Source organism: Bombus flavifrons, chromosome 15 (genome assembly GCF_040668555.2).
Source record: "Bombus flavifrons isolate JBK064 chromosome 15, iyBomFlav1_principal, whole genome shotgun sequence".
Classification (NCBI taxonomy): Eukaryota; Metazoa; Arthropoda; class Insecta; order Hymenoptera; family Apidae; genus Bombus; species Bombus flavifrons.
In genome coordinates this window covers 7,292,501-7,310,981 of record NC_138456.1, presented here as the reverse complement: position 1 = coordinate 7,310,981, position 18,481 = coordinate 7,292,501, and the positions used below count along the sequence as shown (strand labels likewise).

The window sequence follows — 18,481 nt, the reverse complement described above, 5'->3', positions numbered from 1 at the left end:
GCTATGCAAAAGTGCTGCGAGGAATTTAAAAATTCGTGGTACCGCAAATCCGTTAAATCAGGTGTCATCGAAGTACTGGGCACGCAGATGGTCGTAGCACTAAAACTTTACATTTGTCAAAAATAGCGATTGTGCTTGACCGTGGTATAAAGTTGGCGTAACGGAATAGTCGGTAGATCGCGTTATAACGAGGTAACTCGATTTGCAAAGTGGCACGACAAAGCGGTAAAAAGAGCTTGATTCGAGATACTAATGGTGGAGATGCGTCGATAAAACTCATCTGTGCGATCTGGAAGAAAGCATTGTTCATCGTGCGGAGGGTGGTGTCGTTAAGCCTAATAACGAAAGTTGAAGAAGTCAATCGCGCTGTATTATATTAATCGTCGAAACGTGGCACTCTGTGCGCATTGACGTTTAATCGTATATCTCAGGAACATTTCGCTATAGAAGGCGTGGTTTCGCCTTATCTTTCGCGCGATTGGCTATCAAAGTCGAGCAGGGAACACGTAGTACTACGTGAAACGTTGGAAAGGCGCTTAGGATCGGGTGTGGAACGTTGTCTCGTTGGTTTTTCCCTGGAAGAGAGAGGCAAACGTGTAACCAGTCAAAGGAATCGAGCAATGTGCCGGGCGAGATCGGCCTTCGCATTGCTCGAATTTTCCAAAAACTTTCGAAATCGGTCGAATAAATCGCACGTTGTTCACACACGTGTGCGATTTGTTCCTCTCGATCTGTCGGACAACGTCGCGCTTACGTTTCCTCGGTTGTTAAGTCGTTGGAGCGTGACGATTACAAATCAATGAAATCTCGCTGGGTTATTAGAAAATCAGCGCGTGACTACGTTCTACTTTGTAGAGATCGGCGTGTTCCTTACGCCACTGCGATCGTGGAGACACGCAAGCCCCATATACATACGGCGCGAGCAAGTGGAGACGCGTACGTACACTCCCGTTCATAAGTATTGGCACATGTATGAAAAGTTGAGTAAACTCGAAAAATCCTTAGGAAATTAACCGAACCGTTAGCAATCGCTATCTCGTTCGACGCGTTAGACCATAAAGCATCCACGTCCGACTAACGCTTTATGAAAAACATAGCCCGAAACTACGAGCAAGTCCGAATTAATCGAACAATCGCGGAAACTGTATTACGTACAAAGCTACTACTATATTATAGCGTCTAATTTTACTTATTCGTTTGTTAAAAGTCTTTTAGCTAATGGTTTGAGACAATAACATGTTCCAACTGTAATTGTAATATGTTCGACAATATGTTGTAGCGTACTGCAAAATAGTCCATGTTCGGAGATTGAAACTACCTCGGTAAAAAGAATGGCGATCGAAAGACGCGGTACACGGACGAGGAAAGAGTTCGCTTTGTTACATCAAATTTTATTACTTCAACATCAGATATACCACACCTTTCCGATCTAACGTTAAGAACGAAATAACGAATTCTCGAACGTTTTGAAAATTACCTAATGATTTTTCGAGTTTACTTAGGTCTTGATAAGTATCCTAATACTTCTGAACTGGGATGTACATTCGGAGCGTACACACACTCACCTCGGACAATTGCGTTTGTCTTCTCTCCTTCTCGATTCCGGTTCCCTCTTTTTCTTCCCTTCGACTCCCTCGCTCTTCCTTTCTTCCTCGCACCCTTTCCCATTGCACCTCTCCTTTTCCATTTTTTCCTTCTCTCCCTCGCCGTCAATTCTGCCGTTCCCCCTTCCGCTTCAATCTTCCTTCGCCCTATCCTTTCTCTCCTCCTGACTTTTTTATCATTTTTCGCTGGCCCCTCTTTTCTATTTTTTTTTTCTTTCTTTCCTCTTCCTACCCTTCCCACGTTCGCTCTTTGACTTTGCCTCTTTTTCTCCCCCTCGCTGCAGCACTATTTCTACTCCTCCCTGCCCCTGTCCTTTTACTCTAGCACGCTGTTTCTCATTATCTCTTTTTCACTTTGCCTTCATTCGCCTCCGCTACTCCATCCTCCTTTCTCTCTGTCTCTATCCGCAGCATTGTCCCTTTTGTCGTCGTGACCCTCCGCTGTCCTCTCTATTCCTCCCTTCTCTCGCAGCAACCGCGGCCTTTCCCTTTCCTCCCGTGATATCATATCACAGAGACAGCGTCTAGCTCGCGCGCGCCTGTGTATATTCCGCGTCGCTCGACGGAAGCAGGACCAAGGTGAAAATTCGAAAATTTCACCGTTCGCTTTGTCACGGCCCTGGCCTTCACGGTCGGCCGCTTTCTCAGAATTCGTTCACTCGTCGGTTACGATCCTTCCCTCGACCTAGAACGCGTTATGCCACCAGTTGGTCCCGCGTTACAGCTGTGACCAGGCGAACTTGTAACGCTACATAGAGATGGCCGTGCCGTGTTCCCCGATAATCTAATAACGTTCTTTGGAACGCGGTAGACTGAGTAGGTCGTACAAATTGCTAATACTTTGCTATCGTTCGACCAGTTCGCACGCCTCGCGTGTTTCGCTTCGATTTTGTTGCTGGAGAACGGTTACGTAATTTCACGCAACGAGCCAGTTTGTTAACGATCCCATATAGTTGCATTCGACTGGATGAAAAAGAACTCGAACGATTGATACCGAATCCAACGAAATTGCGCAACGCCTACGAGGTTCTAAAGTCGAAAGCAGCACAAACGTTGTTGGAGCACTCGCGAGGAGAACGTGTTGGTTTTCACTGATTTCGGCTCTCCATTCATCGATGGAATACGATGAACTCGGGAGATATATAGTTGGCAACATGCAAATCGTGCGTATGCGTTATTTATGGAATTACGTAAGACGTTTCTTCTTCTTTTTTTTTTTTTTTTTTGTGTGTGTGTGAAGAGAATCTGTTTGGACGAACTCTCGCTAATATAAACGACAACCGGCTGCCTCGCGAGTGTCGTCGACCTCGCTCCACGATCACTTTCAGCGTCACAACGGGAACTTCGATTCGATCCAAGGCTCTCGCCCTTTCAGACCCATCTTCGTCTTCTTTCTCTTTTCCTTTTTCTTTCTTCGCTAGACTTTTACGTTGCATCGATTCCTCGATCGTTAGAGACGTCGGTTTGTGCTAATTACATTTCGTCATATCTTTCCTTTCCAATGTGACCACTAATCTAAATTACCTGCTACGTCGTAACAAACTTACTGAAAGTTCCTTCGCAGGAACAGATTGATAGAGAAATTAGATATCGGGATAGATTTTTTTATTAACATCGTGTAATCGTTGGTCGATGAGAATGTATTGTGTCGTGAACTCTGATTGCTCCGAAAACGGTACATGATCTATATCTTTCTTTCTTTCTTTTTTTTTATTTCCCTCGCAGAAAATTCGACAGCAACTCAGGAGGCTTGTCTAGACCATTTACCTTGTTTTATAAAAGTCCTTTTAACTTCGAAACGTTCAGTTACAGGCTCATTAACCTCTTTCGTGCAATGGTTTTAACGAAACGTGAGATTAGTTTGGAAAAGTGGGAAAAAAGGAAAGTGTGCAGAGGAGATGCACGAAAAAAGTCCTTGGCGAAATCGGATTTAATTTCGTTGCTCCGATCTCTTCCAACAGCTTGTCAGTATTTTTTCTTCTCTCTCTCTCTCTCTCTCTCTCTCTCTCTCTCTCTCTCTCTCTTTCCCTACACTCTCCTTCCGCTGCTCGATATTACGCGTTTCGAAGGCGCAGATTCGATTTTTCGGCTGCGAGTCCCTTTTTCAAGGGCGCACCTACCTCCGTCGCGCCCGCAAATTCCTTTTTACCCTTCTGTTTCGTTTTCCTCCTGCGCTGTCTGTTCCAGTATCTCTCCCCTTTTGCTTCTCCTCGTCGGTCGCCAGAAACGGGAAACGCCTGAACTATCGATCGAATTACGTAACTACAGGCAGAGGCCGGTAATCTCGTTTTTCTAATGAACTTCGTAGCGAGCGAATGCCCCTTGCGTCGGACGACAGCCACAAACCGTGCGTCATATTTCGTCGCTCGATCAAAAACTACGTCTTCTTCTTCAACCACCCGCTCTACCCTCCTTTGACGATCCAACCCTCCAAACGCAAACACATCGACTAACTTTCTCTGGCTCTTTGTCCACTTTTCCACGGTATTTGAATATTTTAGTCGAAACATTGAGCGGGATATTTAACCGATAGAATTACTCGTTGGAGAATCATCGACTCGTTTGCCACGTGCTTCCGACGTACACGTCAAAAGTAGAAAACGTCCCGGTTACGCTTTCTCAGACGTTAAACGGGAATAATATGGATTACACGGTGAAGCAGCGTTCGCATTTATTATTTTTCCTGCATCGGTAATGACAATGAACGAGTCGCAAAAGCGAACCTTCGCTTTCTAAATATTACTTTAGCAGGTTTGGTACCCTTTCGACACGCGTTTCGATTATTTCGCGTTGCCACTGAAATACGGTAAACTGTGTACACCGTCGGTTAGCCGGTCCTGCTTTAAACCGATCGCATTTTCGTCGAGAGGAGCAGCAGAAAAATCATCGACACGGTCCGTTATCGCGTGTTTGTTGATCCGTCAACCGGTAAACGATAGTCGATATATATTTTCGATTGTTCGACCAGAGAGATTCAGTGCCGCAAAGGCCAGTTAAGCAAAAGTCTACTCCGCGTGTGAGAGATGTTTTTTGCTTTTCGTCAAAATGAAAGCGTTCGTTCTGTGTTACGAAGGAGGCGTTGAAGTCTCCAAAGGTTCGGCTGCTAGAAAAAAAGCCAACTACAGTCTCCTCGAACGAAAGCCTCGTGTTCTTTCTCGAAAGTCCGTGGCAATTTCCAGGCGACACGAGAACGCCGAAAGAGCTTGTGCGAAGGTTGGCTGGTGGAGACGGCGAATGGCAAAGGCAAAACGACCAAAAAGGGGTGAAAAATTCGCAACGGTCGCGAGAGACAGTCGCGTCTCGCGGCCCGTGCCGACGCGACGTGGCGTTATTGCAGCGAGGCAACGAGGCCGCGCATATCAATAAATAACCGTAAGGCAGCGTTAACATCAACAACGATACGTCGGCTATCATTCCGTGCTTCTTTGCCACCACCCCCCTCGGTCGGGTCCGCGTCAGCCCCACGGGGGTGTGCACACGTAGGTACAATCGATTGCGTCTGCCAAGCTTTTACGCCGGGGAGAGAAAACCGGCGAATCGACAAATTCGACGCGGCGCACCCCCGTCTCCGAGGAAGGGGTCGCTCACCATCGGCCCCGTCCATTTATATCCTCCTTTCGTCCTCCTCTTTCCTACCCACCCCTCATCCTCCTACCCCATCCTCCTCCTCGTCGTCGTCCTCCTCCTCCTTCCTTTCTCCAGGCCACCCATCCTCCTTTCTCCTTCCTTTTCTCTTTCTTTCTTTTATTTTTTATTGCTATTTTTTTTTATATTCCCGGGCGAAAGACGAAGCACCCCGTTATGCACGATAAAAAGTTTAATGTCAGAGAAGACGTCGTGGGCGGCGGAAACGAGGAAGGGCGAAGAGGGATGAGGTGGTATGAGGAGGGGTGGGTAAGGAGGGGTCTGCAACTGGGATGGGTGGGTGCGTGGGGTGGGTAGGCGCGGGTTCGACGTCGGGACGTGGCGGCAGAGGGGGAGGGGGGTGAAAGTGCCCGGGGATCGTAATGACTCGATATGAAACCCGGGCAGTGCAATTTCTTTCTTCTTCTGCCCTTTCCTTCCTCCCCCGCGCGTCTCGACGTCTTCCTCTTTTTTCATCGCAGTATTTCCCCATAAAAGCGGCTCGGCATAATAAAAAGCGTTATATAGCTGGCACTGAAAAGTAACGCGCGTCTCTCTCTCTCTCTCTCTCTCTCTCTCTCTCTTTTCTCTCTTCTCTCTCGTTCTCTCTTGGTCTTTCTCTCCCCCCTCCCCACTTGATCTGCTTCGCGCTCGTGTATATGCGTTTATACGCGCGCGTGAATGTTGTGTATAGGTTTGTGCCTGTGTTGTACACGTTTGTGTACACGTGTGCGTTTGCAAGGAAACTGTATACGTACGTACACTAAGAAACAGACACGGCGGCGTAAGGTCTTTTACGGCCTTATTTGCGGAGACGTAAAAATCGCGAAAATCAATACGGAACTTCTAACATTAAATATTCAGGCTATTGACTGGGCGGGGCCGAGAGCCAGACACTCTTTCGTACCTGAGAGTTCCTCGGCTTCTTCCATGGGAAACTATTCTTCCGCGATCGCGATACGCTCGCCGCGCGCCAGACGAATCGAGAAACGCAGCTGCTTCCAGATGTTTCGCGGCTTCTCCGGCCTTTCCACGATACTTTGATCCTGCTACCAGTTTGCGTCCTACCACGTTCTTCTTCTAGCAAATGTTCGGGAATTTTATTAAACCGTCGATAATACTATCGATGCCATCTGACACGGAGTGTCTTTTACAAAATTATTACCAGAACCTTTTTTTAGGTGGCGTTGAATTAATGCAACCATTGACAAAATTTTGCGAGTCATAAATTATGAGTTAGGTACCAGCATCGATAAATTGGTTCTCTCTTCCGTTCTCTTGGATGAATTTTTCGGATAAAGGAATTTCTAAACGATGGCAAGGATGACAATTCTCTAACGATTACGAAGTAGAAAGAATATTTGACTGAAATCGCGAATCCGCGATTTTTATCTAATCAAATAGAGAGTCTTTGAAAGCGTAAAAATTCTGAAAACTTTGAAGCTGAACCAACACGAGCACGCTAGGTTTATATTTTTAATAATACGAGTTGAACAATTGAGCGAAATCCTGGCGTAAGATTACCGTGAACGTTCAACGTGATACAGGTTTCCCTGTATATTATTATTACGGTCGATTACTTATTCAACGATACCTGATTAGGAAAATTATTTTCTTCTTTCTAGCATGTCTTAAAATAAAATCCAATCTTTTGTAGTTTTTTAAATTTGCGCATTTTATTCTTTGCTTTCTAATCTTTAAAATTTCTAGCTTTCTAGCTGTTCGGGAAGTGAGTGAAATTTCGCTTACAAAATTCCACCCAGATAGACAGACAGACGAACAAACAAACTGAGAAGTAGGCGAAAAAAACTTGTCAGTTTTTTTAAATTGTATCGTATTATCGTCAAAAATGTACATGTTTTCAAAGTTAAGCTTTCTAGCTGTTCGCGAGGTGAGTGAAATTTCACTCAGATAGACAAACAAACAAACAAACCGAAAAGTATTATATCGTATATCGTGTTGGCATTAAAAATGAACATGTTTCCAAAGTTAAGCTTTCTAGTTGGTCGATAAGTGGGTGAAATTTCGCTTAAAAATATTCCACTCAAACAAACAGGCGGAAAAGTAAGCTAAATAAAAACCATTAAAAAATGTTGTCAATTTTTTTAAATTATGTTGTGTTGTCATTGGAAATGAAAGCGTGTTCGAAATTTCAGCTTTCTAGCTGGTCGGCTAAATGAGTGAAATCCCGCTTATCAAATTTCACTAAGGACAGACAAACAAACAAACAAAGAAACAGGAAAGTAAGCTAAATAAGAAGCATTAAAAAACGAAAAATTCTTCCCTTGCAATCTTCAAGGTAACTGATTACTTTACTTCACGCAAAGGACTACGAGATTGTGAAAGACAGTGTGTAATTTGTAAATTCACCGATATTAGCCGGCAAACGATGGTGCAAGGGAGACCAGATTTCTACATCCTTTGGTACGAAGTAATTAATTGTTTACGAACGCGAGCATGGAACGTAGATATTTTTGGTACCGCTTTTCATTTCGATACATACCAGCACAAAATGCCTTTTTTCCCCCCCCGAGAATAATAGGATATTTGATGCTCGTTATGATTAAAAACGATTTGCGCGTGTGGAGTGATCAATGTTGCAATGACAATTTTCAAAGAGCGGGCCAGGATATTCGAGGTTCCTTTTGACGGAAAATTGTTTGATGTATGAAACGATTAACGCTTTAACTGAGCAATTATTTCCAGGGAAAAGCGCAATATCCGACGTTCTTTCTGTAACCGGCAATCAAATTCGACGTTTGCAATTGGTTGAATTGTTTCGGGCACGTTGTGAAAAATCGGACAATTTGATACGCGAAATTGTCAGACAACGTTTTCGATAATACACGTCGCTCTAACCATAATGCGACTCATAGTTGGCAAACATTTGTTTCCGCGAACAAAAACGAAAAACCAAACAACAAAGAAATGAAGAAAAGGGAAGGAGGATATTCATGATAATTCTCTTTCTCTCTCTCTCTCTCTGTCTCTCCCTCGCACCTGTATAGCCCCGGTTAAAGGGTTAAGGAATAAATAATTCGCAACCAAAACGAAACGGGGGCTTTTGCGATGCAACAATACACCGTGGTACGAATTAATACGTATTCAGTTGCCTCTTTTTACTTGCATGTAAAATTCTATTGTTATTTCGCAGAATAATTTTCAAGGAATTACGCGAACGCTCTGGTATACGGGAGTCGATAGAAACCATGCTCGAGCGACAAAGAGAAAACGAAAAGAGACGAACGAAAAAAAAGGAAGCAGTAAAAAAAAAAAACATAGGGGGACACGATTTACGGTGGGTTTACGTTTCGTGAAATAAAATGCAAATTCGAAGGGAAAATCGTACGTACGCTCGTGTCCCGTTCGGTTGACAATTAGAACTCGTGATCGAGTAAAGAACAGATTGGAAATAATTCCTTTCGTTTAAAATATTCATTTTAACCTTTGTTACAGTTTTAATACGCCCCTTTTATAACGCAACATTTTATCGGCAAAAAAGCAAATGTAAACTTGAAGCGAAATATTTTCCGCCGATTCTAAGGAATCTTTCGCGTAACTCGTAGTGATTTCTCGAACGTGGAATTTCGAAAGAATCTTCGCGTCTAGTCCGAGGGAAATTGCAAGGATAATCGGAACGAAATGTATTCTTCCTGCAACGCGTGACTTGTTGCATCTAGGCACGTTTCGTTCGTTTGAAACTACGAAAGAATCGAAAAAGCATCGATTTCTTGCGAGAGCGGCGGAGAAAGTAATTATTCCCGGCGTTGGCGGATGATCCGCGATGAAACGCGTTAAATGCGTTTGACAGGTCCGAAAGTATCGATGATACGTGACAAATCTAGGCTAAGCCAGGCTGATTTGCATCGTCGAATGGAAAACGATATATACCCGGTTTAATCTCGGACAACAAACAAGTTAATGAACGGCAGCGAGGGTAATAAATTTCCCGCAGATTGAAAACAATTTATATTCTACATAATGGCGATATCGATATCTTTTAAACTAAGCACTCCGTTGTGCGTTCGTTACGCGAAAAGCTGGATGGCGATCTTTTAAATTGAAACTGGCAAATAAATTTTTCCAGCGACACATCGCTTACAAGATTATATCTTCTGTATTTCGCGATAACCAGATTAACGTACGAGAAAAGGAAAGAGCAACGCGAAGCGAGAAAATTACGATAGAACCGGTAGACAGGATACTGACGGAGGATGTGTCGTTTATAAACGACGTGTCAACAAATAAAATTACGATTGACAGAAATACCGGTTGTTCAACGGTGCTAAATACGTAGGCGTGCGAAGCTGTTCTTGAATCGCTTTAAGCCCGCTCCGCACTCGTCCAATCGATCTTAAACTGATTCTTGGCTGTGTTTCCGTGTCTAAACCGATCTGACCTAAATTCAAGCGCGTTTCAGTTCTCAAGGCTTTCGATATCGATTCGATTCAATTTAACACGGTTCCCTTTCGATTCGGTTTCGTCTATTAAGATTGCTCCAGTTCGCTACAGCTCGGTTCACCTGTCTCCGTTTCCACTTCAATTAGGAGAGATCGACACCAACGTGTCGATCGAAACGTGTCCTCTTCTGTGTTCCGTACGATCGAGTTCAGTCTCGAAAGATCTTGCCTCGTATCGTACGTTTTGATTTTAATTTTAATTTTATGTTAAACAGAGAGGCTTAAACCTCCGGAGAATAGATAATAAAACTACGTGCACAACGATGTGTCGTACCATGGTAGATATTACGTGATGAGCACGTGTGCAACTTGAGCGTGAAACACGTGTTTCCTCCTCTTTTTCCTTTTTTTTTTCTTTTTTCCTTTCCACGGATCCGAGTGGAAAGCGTTAAGTTCAGGCAAGTGTGTAACAAGCTTTAGCGCTAAGAAAAAAATCACAGCGGTCAGAGAACGAGAGAGTAGCTTGTTCGTCGAGTGCTTCATTGACTTTCATGACAGATCTGCGCATAATAGCTGGCTTGGGCGTCGAAGCGGAAATACATATTTTATCGGCACCGTTCGGAAGCGCCGCTTAAGAATTCGATCATCTCCGTGATCATCTGTTCATTGGCATCGTCATCGTTCCTACGTATGCGTATCCGCGTATGTCTTACGTTCACTTCCATTCATAAGTAGATATCAGAACACCTGCTGCTTTCATACGAAACGGTACAATTAATCCAGAGTATCGGAGAAACGATTATTTTCTACCAAATTTATGATAACACAGTAAATTATAATAATTATATAATTTTCTATCGAATTAATCTCAGCAGATTTTTAATTTAAATGCCGTTAGAAAAATCTGACATGTGTGAAACCTCTCAAACGAATTAAATTTCCTAATCATTTCTAATGTTAATTACACTTTCTGTCGTAATACTTGCCATACTTTCATGGTACTCACGAACGAGGATATATGTGTGTGCTTTTACGTACGTTACGTGTGCGTACCTCTGTGTATGCCAGCGTATGTACGTGTGCGCGCGGAATAACAGCTCACGTGCGGCGTGCCAATTTTCGGGGTAATTAATGAAGAGCGACGCGGCGTCGCGTGCCCTTATCCGGACCTATGAATTAACTTTCGCTGTGGTCCTCAATTTTCTTCGTTCTTGATATTCTCCTGTCCATTGAACTCGAATATTTGTCAAGGACGCGTTTGTCGGTCACGTTCCCCGCGCGTAACCGGTTTGCCTCGTTTTAATGGTCGATTTGCAAGCGTCGAAACTTTGGACGGATCGTTTAGTCCCTTCATTAACGCGCCCTTTCGCTTTTGTTTTCGCAGGTAGTTCTATCAGCGTGCAGCACGTACTTCGACACGATCCTGTCTCAGTACGAAGAGAAGGATCCCATTGTCATAATGCGGGACGTCAAATTCTCAGACATCAAAGTCCTCGTCGAGTTCATGTACAAGGGAGAGATTAACATTGATCACGTAAGTACTATAAAGCATTTCGTGATCTAAATATATCTTTTAATATGTAATCGTATCGGCCGGATAAATGGCCACGAATTGGCCCACTGCGATTCGAGTCAGCCCTCTTTTCGTTACCAACGTCCATTCCCTGCTGTCCAATTAATAAAACGAGAGAAGCTTTTTTTAATATTTTTTACTTGGTCGTTACGAGATGTTTCAGTTGATACGATACCAAGCATCGCTATATTTCGACTAATTTTAAGAATCGACGTTGAGTAGCATTGATCGATTTGTAAAAAATACACCTGTTCCGATGTATGGCCGCTGTTATGGATGAAGCGTGGCCAAATATCCGGACGCTTATCGTACACGGGAAGAGAGTTGGACGAAGTCGTTTGAGAAACGTTGATCGGGCTTTTTCAACGAGCGGCGCTGCTCGAAATGAAAACTGATTAAAGAAATAAAGCCCGCGGAACGTAGCTCTTTCGCCTCTCTTCAGACTCGATTGACGACTTATTTACATCGTGGACATTTACGAGGACACTTGTATGCCGCTGACGGAGGGAAAAATATCGCGGGGAACGGCGCGGGAACGCGGCTGGCCTCAATTTATTAATAATTGAAGACTTCTGGCTCTTCGAGGTTCGAGAATGCCGCGCTTCAAAGCGACCCGAACTTCCCATTAATCCCTGCGAGCAAAAATCCTCCCGAAGATGCAATTTGTTTTGCCGAGCGCGGTCAATCGTTTCTTCTCGTGTTCGTCTTCTTCTCTCCGCGTGGTAGTCGAACAAAAGAGAAGAAGAACCACTTTGTCATCGGTGAAAACCGTCGCGATGAAAATCCAATCGATAGTCCTATTACACCGCCGCCTAATTAACGATCGAGCAGGTTTTTGGTCTTCTACGCTGATCCTATTTTAATCTCGGTGTATGTTCGTGTGCAAGTGCGTTGGTTGTTTGAACTATCGCTTGACAAGAAACGGGAAACACGCGCGGTGGAAAACGGCATTGCTCTGCATCGTTTACTCGCTACTCGTAAGGAAACGATAAACCGGCATCGACCAATGGACACCGGTCTGTTAACACGTTTGCTCCTACCGACGCGCGTATCTTACGTCATTTTAATTATCCGCAACTTAATTACTAAACTCGCGGTAATTGAGCATTGACGCAACTATCGGATTTTTGTATTTATTCAATTATTTTAATTTAATGAAAATATTCAAGGAGATAGGAAACAAGACAGTAAATAACGAGATTGAGAAAAGGAAAATGAGATTGTATATTTTCACAAAAGCAATTAAGAAAGCACTATGTGGAGAAAAATTTATCTCACACGCTCATTCGATGTTTCCAAAAAATCCTTGTACCTAAATGGCTCTTCCATTCCATCTTCAAACTTGAGAAATTTTCTAACGATAAAAAAATACGATCAGGCCGTAAATAATCCTAACAACACACTTACGAGCGATGGTATCCATTTCTCGGTGTAAGAGGTCGGACAAAGAATCCGAAAGAAAAAGCAAGCGTAGAAAATTTGACCCAATTCCTCGATAAATTCCATTCGAAATCCCAACCTTATCGCGGGACCTTAATTTCTCTCTACTATTTCAATTGCTCGTCAACATCGTCCCTAAGAAAAGCAAAGTACCATCGAATACCGAAGAAACACGGAGGTGTACCGTTTCACGTGTCTCGTGCTCGTGCGAGGTGAAACGCGTGTAGCTGGATAAGAATCGGATCCAGGTTGGAAAGAGGATCCCGACAACAGCAACGGGTTCTCGTTCTTCCGTGTTTCTAGTCGTGATCAGGCAGTTGGGTTCGCGAGAGCTTTCTCCGGCTTGGCCACGTTTTGCCTGCAAAAATCCGGCTCTGGTGAAAATCTGTGCACGGCGTGTGGAACGCGGGGCGCATCGAAGTTGTTCGATCGTGGTCGGTAAATGAGCTTTGACTGTCGTCGATCGGATTTGCGCGAGGTCGGGGCCGTGCGCGTGTTTTTTTCAGCGCCAGGCAAGCTGAAACGAAAGCGGGAATGGCGCCTATGGTGGTGACGGTCGTTTCTGAAATACACATTATCCGCTGCCGGAGACGCTGACCCACATAAGCATTTTTCCAATTCCGTTCGTGGCTGATAGAAAGCCGCGGAGAACCGTTTGTAGAAAGTTCTCATATTATTTAGCATTCTCTCGGTCGCTCTGTTATTATCGCAGCGAAAATTGGCAAATAATAATCGGACCTATTCCAGCGAGGCGTCCAGTTGGCCCGATACAAAACGTTATATCGGATTTTTCCTTCTCTGTCTCGTAGCCGCGGCGATCCGATTCATTATTCGCTGCCTCGAATCCCGGCTTTCGATCGAACAGATTCGGCTGCTACGAGTATGCCCCGGACAGGGCAAATTGAAGCGGCCAGGATTAATGGAATTACTAATTTTTACTTGTGCCGCGCGATCGCTTTTTCCTACGGCTTTCCGAGAACGAACGGAGCAGAGGTAATTAGATTTACTTAGCTCTGCAGCTGGACGAATTTCTTACCGTGTTCGACTCCTCTCGTATATCTATATCTGTGTACTGTAAAGGGTGTTCCTGAAAATTGAGTGGGAAATTTCAGAATTCGTCCAGAAGCCAGATCGATCGATTCCGTGAATTAAGTAACAAAGATAAAACGATGATGTGGCAAACGCTATTGTTTTATTTTTAGTTGGAAAAATTTTCCTTTCCGAGCCTGCTGAAACTGAATTCCGTGTCCATTTTATGAAATTTCAAAAATTGTAGAATCTTGGAAGTCGATCGGTTTGCATTTCGCATGACCCTAAAGTTCGACAACAATTTTCTGACACACCCTGTAGACATGCTACCCTGTAGACTTGGACGAACGAACTTCCGGGAACATTCCACGCGAGAACAAGAAAATACGTGGAAGCTCGTGCCAAAAACGCTGAAACGACGCGCTTCGTACATTATACCATTTATGCTCGTTTCCTGGAATCACCGCGGAAATATTGAAAGCGGATCGGTTAAAAATATTGCTGCTGGTAACTCTTGCCAGGAATGGTTAAACCACTCAGGCTTAACGTCGGCCGAAACGAGAGGGAACTCTACTTACCTTGATTAGTCGGAGAATATCGAGGATATCTACCATGTACCTTTCTTCTTACGCGGATTTCGTGTCTCTTTATTTTACTATACATACAAGGCATTTCAAAAAATTGGTGCGAAACTCCTGAAGCACGACGTACGACTCATAGAAACAAGCGTGTTTGATACCAACCTTCTGAATATATCTTTAAACAAGGTTCGAAATTTTACCAACTCGATCGAAATCGCGGACAAAAACTCTGACTGACAACCTCTGAAAGCATTAAACGACAAAGAGCAGCTTTCCTCCTCGACAAAGAAAGCTCTGAAAGCATCTTTTGAAGATGGGATTCGTTCCTGTTTGCTAGATTGATTAAAATCGCGATGCGTCGATGTTTCAGACGAGATTGTCGTCCCTGCTGAAAACCGCGGAGGATTTGCATATCAAGGGCCTGGCCGAGGTGAGCTGGCGTAGCGATTCCACGCAAAATGATCTAGGAAACAGCGGTCACAGTCCCGGCGCGGCGACTCCAGGTGTCGAGACGGTCCTCAGGGAAGGTGACGCTGACGAACCACCACCTCCGAAACAAAGACGCAGAGGGCGTCCGCCTCTGGACGACCCACCCTCGGCTCACGACGTTTTCACACCGAAAATCACATGTATCACCGGAAATGTACGTCAAGTATGGTTCATTTTAGCGTTCCATTTATCGTAATATGTCCATCAAACGAAGAGACTGCTAGAACAAGGAGGCAAAGCTCTACTTTCCAGTAATTCGAATAAACCGACAGAAATCAATTTAAAGTCAGTCAAAATCAAATTACGGACTTTTTCGAACGTGCTACAATTTCGCGATCGATTAATATTCAAATATGAATACGAAAGCTACATTTTCTTTTCCTTATCTTCTGCTAAATATAATTTAAATATTGGAGCTGGATCCTTGTTACTGCAAACCAGTATCTTCGCTCGCTGTTGATTGAACGATCCTAAACGTTCTTCGTCTTTCCCTTTCTTTTTTTATATTTATACCGTCTCAGATATGCCTTTCGTTCTTCCAAAAATAATTGGAAGATAATTTCATCACATGTTGTGAATTTTGTAACAGATATTTTACGCTTTGAAATGGATAGCAATTTATCGTATAATTAAGCATCGACCGATGAAGATCGTTTGACTCGGCGATTAAGAATTGATTAACAACGATATAAAGAAATGATTAGCATATTGAAGGTAGAATCCAAATACAGAGAGAAACTAATATTTCGTAAAATATCGTAAAAAGATTGAGGCGTATCGGAATTAATCTCTCCATCACATCGATCGCAATCGACAGTTACATAGCGGTTATCTCTTTGACGCGTGTATTTCAAACGTTCTCGATTTCCCAGGAGGAAATGATGAGCGAGGGCGGTGACCACGAGAGTTGGGACGACGAAATGATGATGAATGAAAATAACGAAACGCCACTGCCGGTGGTAAGGATAGCTTCTTCATTTCTTTTTTCTTTTTCATTACATACTTGATATACGATCGCTTTGGTAACGCCCTACGATGATATTTTAACAAGCTCTGTGTATCGTCGTGCTTTGCAGCTATCGTACATGTCGAAGGATGACAACGCATCCGACCAGGAAAAGAAAGGTACGTGACTTGGTCGATCGAACAAAAGTAGTCGCGATTAGGCGTTACTCCGGAGGATGATACTACACAGACACACGTTCTATGCAGAGGTGCGCGTCCTGTTCGGTAGGCGCGAAGAATTTAACGTGGTTTGATTTTGCTGCAGCGCCTACCACTCCCTCGAATTCCAACGCCACGAACCTATCGATCCCCGAGCAATTCCGAGACGTCGTGAAGATGAACGATTACCTGACGACGGGACGCCGCCAAGAGTTCTGGGAGGAGCCGTTCACGCGACGCGTTATGGATGCCATTAAGAGCAAAGAACTGGAAATGAAGACTGCTGCCGAGATACTTGGCGTGTCTTACGGAACCCTCTACGGCAGATATCGCGACAGTTATGGTTGCCTTAAACATCCGTATAGGTAATGGAGAACAGACTTGACGGTTTTTGATTGCCTTTGTCGCGACCGGTTACTGCTTTCTTCGTGCTTTATGACCGTATCGCGTTTATGCATCGTATTTAAAGCGAACGCGCGCGCGCACGCTCGTAACCTCGTAACTCTTTACCTTTCGAGAGAGTTTTCATTTCGAATCGTGAAAATCGCGAACACGAAGGTACGAGGAAAGAAAACAGAAATTTTCCTGGGAATAAATTTGAGACGCGTGCTAGGTGAAATCGTGCATTAACCTGCTTTCGTCGGCTTCATTTTTACGCTGCTGTGTTCGAAGCAGACTTTTTCTTCCTCCTCGTCTTCTCCCTTTTTCTTTCAATTACTTTAACAGGCAAGAATTTAAGCTTGAAATAATTACGATAATAAAAATCTGTTACAGAGTAAGGGACTTTTGGTCAGAACCTGGGCCAGCGGAAGTGTTAGCCAAACTACGAAGGAAAGAGATCACGTTGTTCCGTGCAGCCGAGTTCCTTAACGTGACCGTCCACACGTTGGCAACCTATTTGTCAACGCTACAGGGTCCAGACAGGATTTCGCTGGCCGGTGACTTGAGCGTTGCGTCGGGTGCCATCGACGGCAACAACGAGACTCCGGAGAACAACGAGTCGGTGAACGATATCCTGCAGAAGATCAACGCGAACGCGGCCACGACAGCGACACCGACAACCTCGACTCCCATCAAGAGAGAGGGAGGCGGCTACATCGAGGTACCAACGCCCGTCCCAAAGCCAGCGACCTCGGTGCTCGAAAACAACCCGGATATCACGATCGTGAAAACAGAAGGCATGCCCCGCAAACGGGAGTACGCGAAAGTTTCGAACACGGAGAACAACAACGCGAAACTGATGAGTGGCGGCGCTGTTAGCGAGGTGACGCAACAACAGCAACAACAACAACAGCAAAAGATCACCGATCCGTTGTCGTTGAACAACGACAACAGCAAACCCTAACTATTCAGGCCTTATCTGCAACCGGCGAATCCCCGTGCACCGAGCGCTAACTACAGATCCGAGCTGTGCCCTCGCAGATTCTATTCCAACGTGTTTACTCGCTTCCTCACGAATTTTCATTTGAAGTAGAAGAAAATGAAGATGAAGAAGAAGGTGAAACGCGTCGCGCTGTCCGTGTTAATAATTATTTGTCGTCGTGACGTCGTCGTCGCAGCCTTGGCCCGTTCGTTGACGCTCCACGCACGCCAGCCCACGCCAGCAAAAATGTAGCTTTAGACAATCTCGCGTGTACGATCGTCGTCGTGGCATAGGTTGGAGTTGCGTCGACAGCAGGCGAAACTGTCGCGAGTAAACAGGAAACAAAAAAGAAAGAAAACGTTATTAGCGAGAGTTATATCGAGGGATATATTGAATGCGTAGTCGACTTATTTTCGACGAAGGAGGTTGCGAAGCGAAGGGCTTGTTGTGTTCGGTGGTCCTGCCTTTGGATCCGGTTCGATTCTATCCCGTTGCATGGGAGCAACGCCTGCCGCATATATTTTCCGAGTAAAACGAACAGAGTGCGTCGAAACTAGAGAACGATTCCTTCTTAAGAGTTAGTACCTAGCGATACGGTTCTTCGTTACTTCAAAATTGGTTCGCTTTAAATCCAAAGTCAGTAGCGATTATCGAGATCGTGTTTGGCCTTCGTGACAAGGAATAAACAAAATGAGAATCAGAAAAACTAGGACTAAAAAGAAAGGGAAAAACACACAAAAAAGAAAGAATGAAGAAAAGAGATGAATGAAAGAAAGAAAGAAAGAAAGAAAGAAAGAAACGTGTAATAAAGTTCAATCGAAGTTCCTTTTGAATAACGATGTAGGGTGTATCGCGAAAAGAATGCCTAGACTATTTTCTGCCGCATGTGTCTGTATGGTAGCACGTAAAGAGCGACAATATTATTCACCCGTAGACCCGTCAGTATAGCGATCCCAGAGTGACAGTTCTTCGAGAATAGATGTTTCTCGTGCGATCGTCGTTTTAAACAAACATTGCACGAGCGTATATTTCAGCGGTATATTGAAAATACACTTTTGCAACGGGAGCCTTAAATCGTTCGAGCGTTAGAAATGTTTTACAGATGCGATTCGCCGAGATTATAATTTGTAGCATATATCATTTTTTGTCGAAGCATATCGGCCAATGACGAATTTCGCACTTGTGTTTTCTGTTTCGAACGGTTTGATTTGTAC

At 44.2% G+C, this 18,481-nt stretch overlaps 1 protein-coding gene across 5 annotated transcripts in view; it reads left to right on the top strand.

Moving 5' to 3' along the window:
- Positions 1–18,481, top strand: part of LOC138187792 (uncharacterized) — a 76,159-nt gene that overhangs the window by 57,412 nt on the left and 266 nt on the right. For 4 of the 5 annotated variants that reach the window (XM_069128935.1, XM_069128938.1, XM_069128936.1 and 1 more), the window contains 6 exons: positions 11,013–11,162; positions 14,622–14,903; positions 15,613–15,699; positions 15,817–15,865; positions 16,011–16,269; positions 16,679–18,481. The exon at positions 16,679–18,481 is cut by the window's right edge and continues 266 nt beyond it. In XM_069128935.1, coding sequence (XP_068985036.1) covers positions 11,013–11,162; positions 14,622–14,903; positions 15,613–15,699; positions 15,817–15,865; positions 16,011–16,269; positions 16,679–17,249 — 1,398 coding nt within the window. In that variant the 3' untranslated portion in view covers positions 17,250–18,481. The remainder of the gene's footprint in view (positions 1–11,012; positions 11,163–14,621; positions 14,904–15,612; positions 15,700–15,816; positions 15,866–16,010; positions 16,270–16,678) is intronic. The other variant, XM_069128940.1, reaches the window with a different exon arrangement.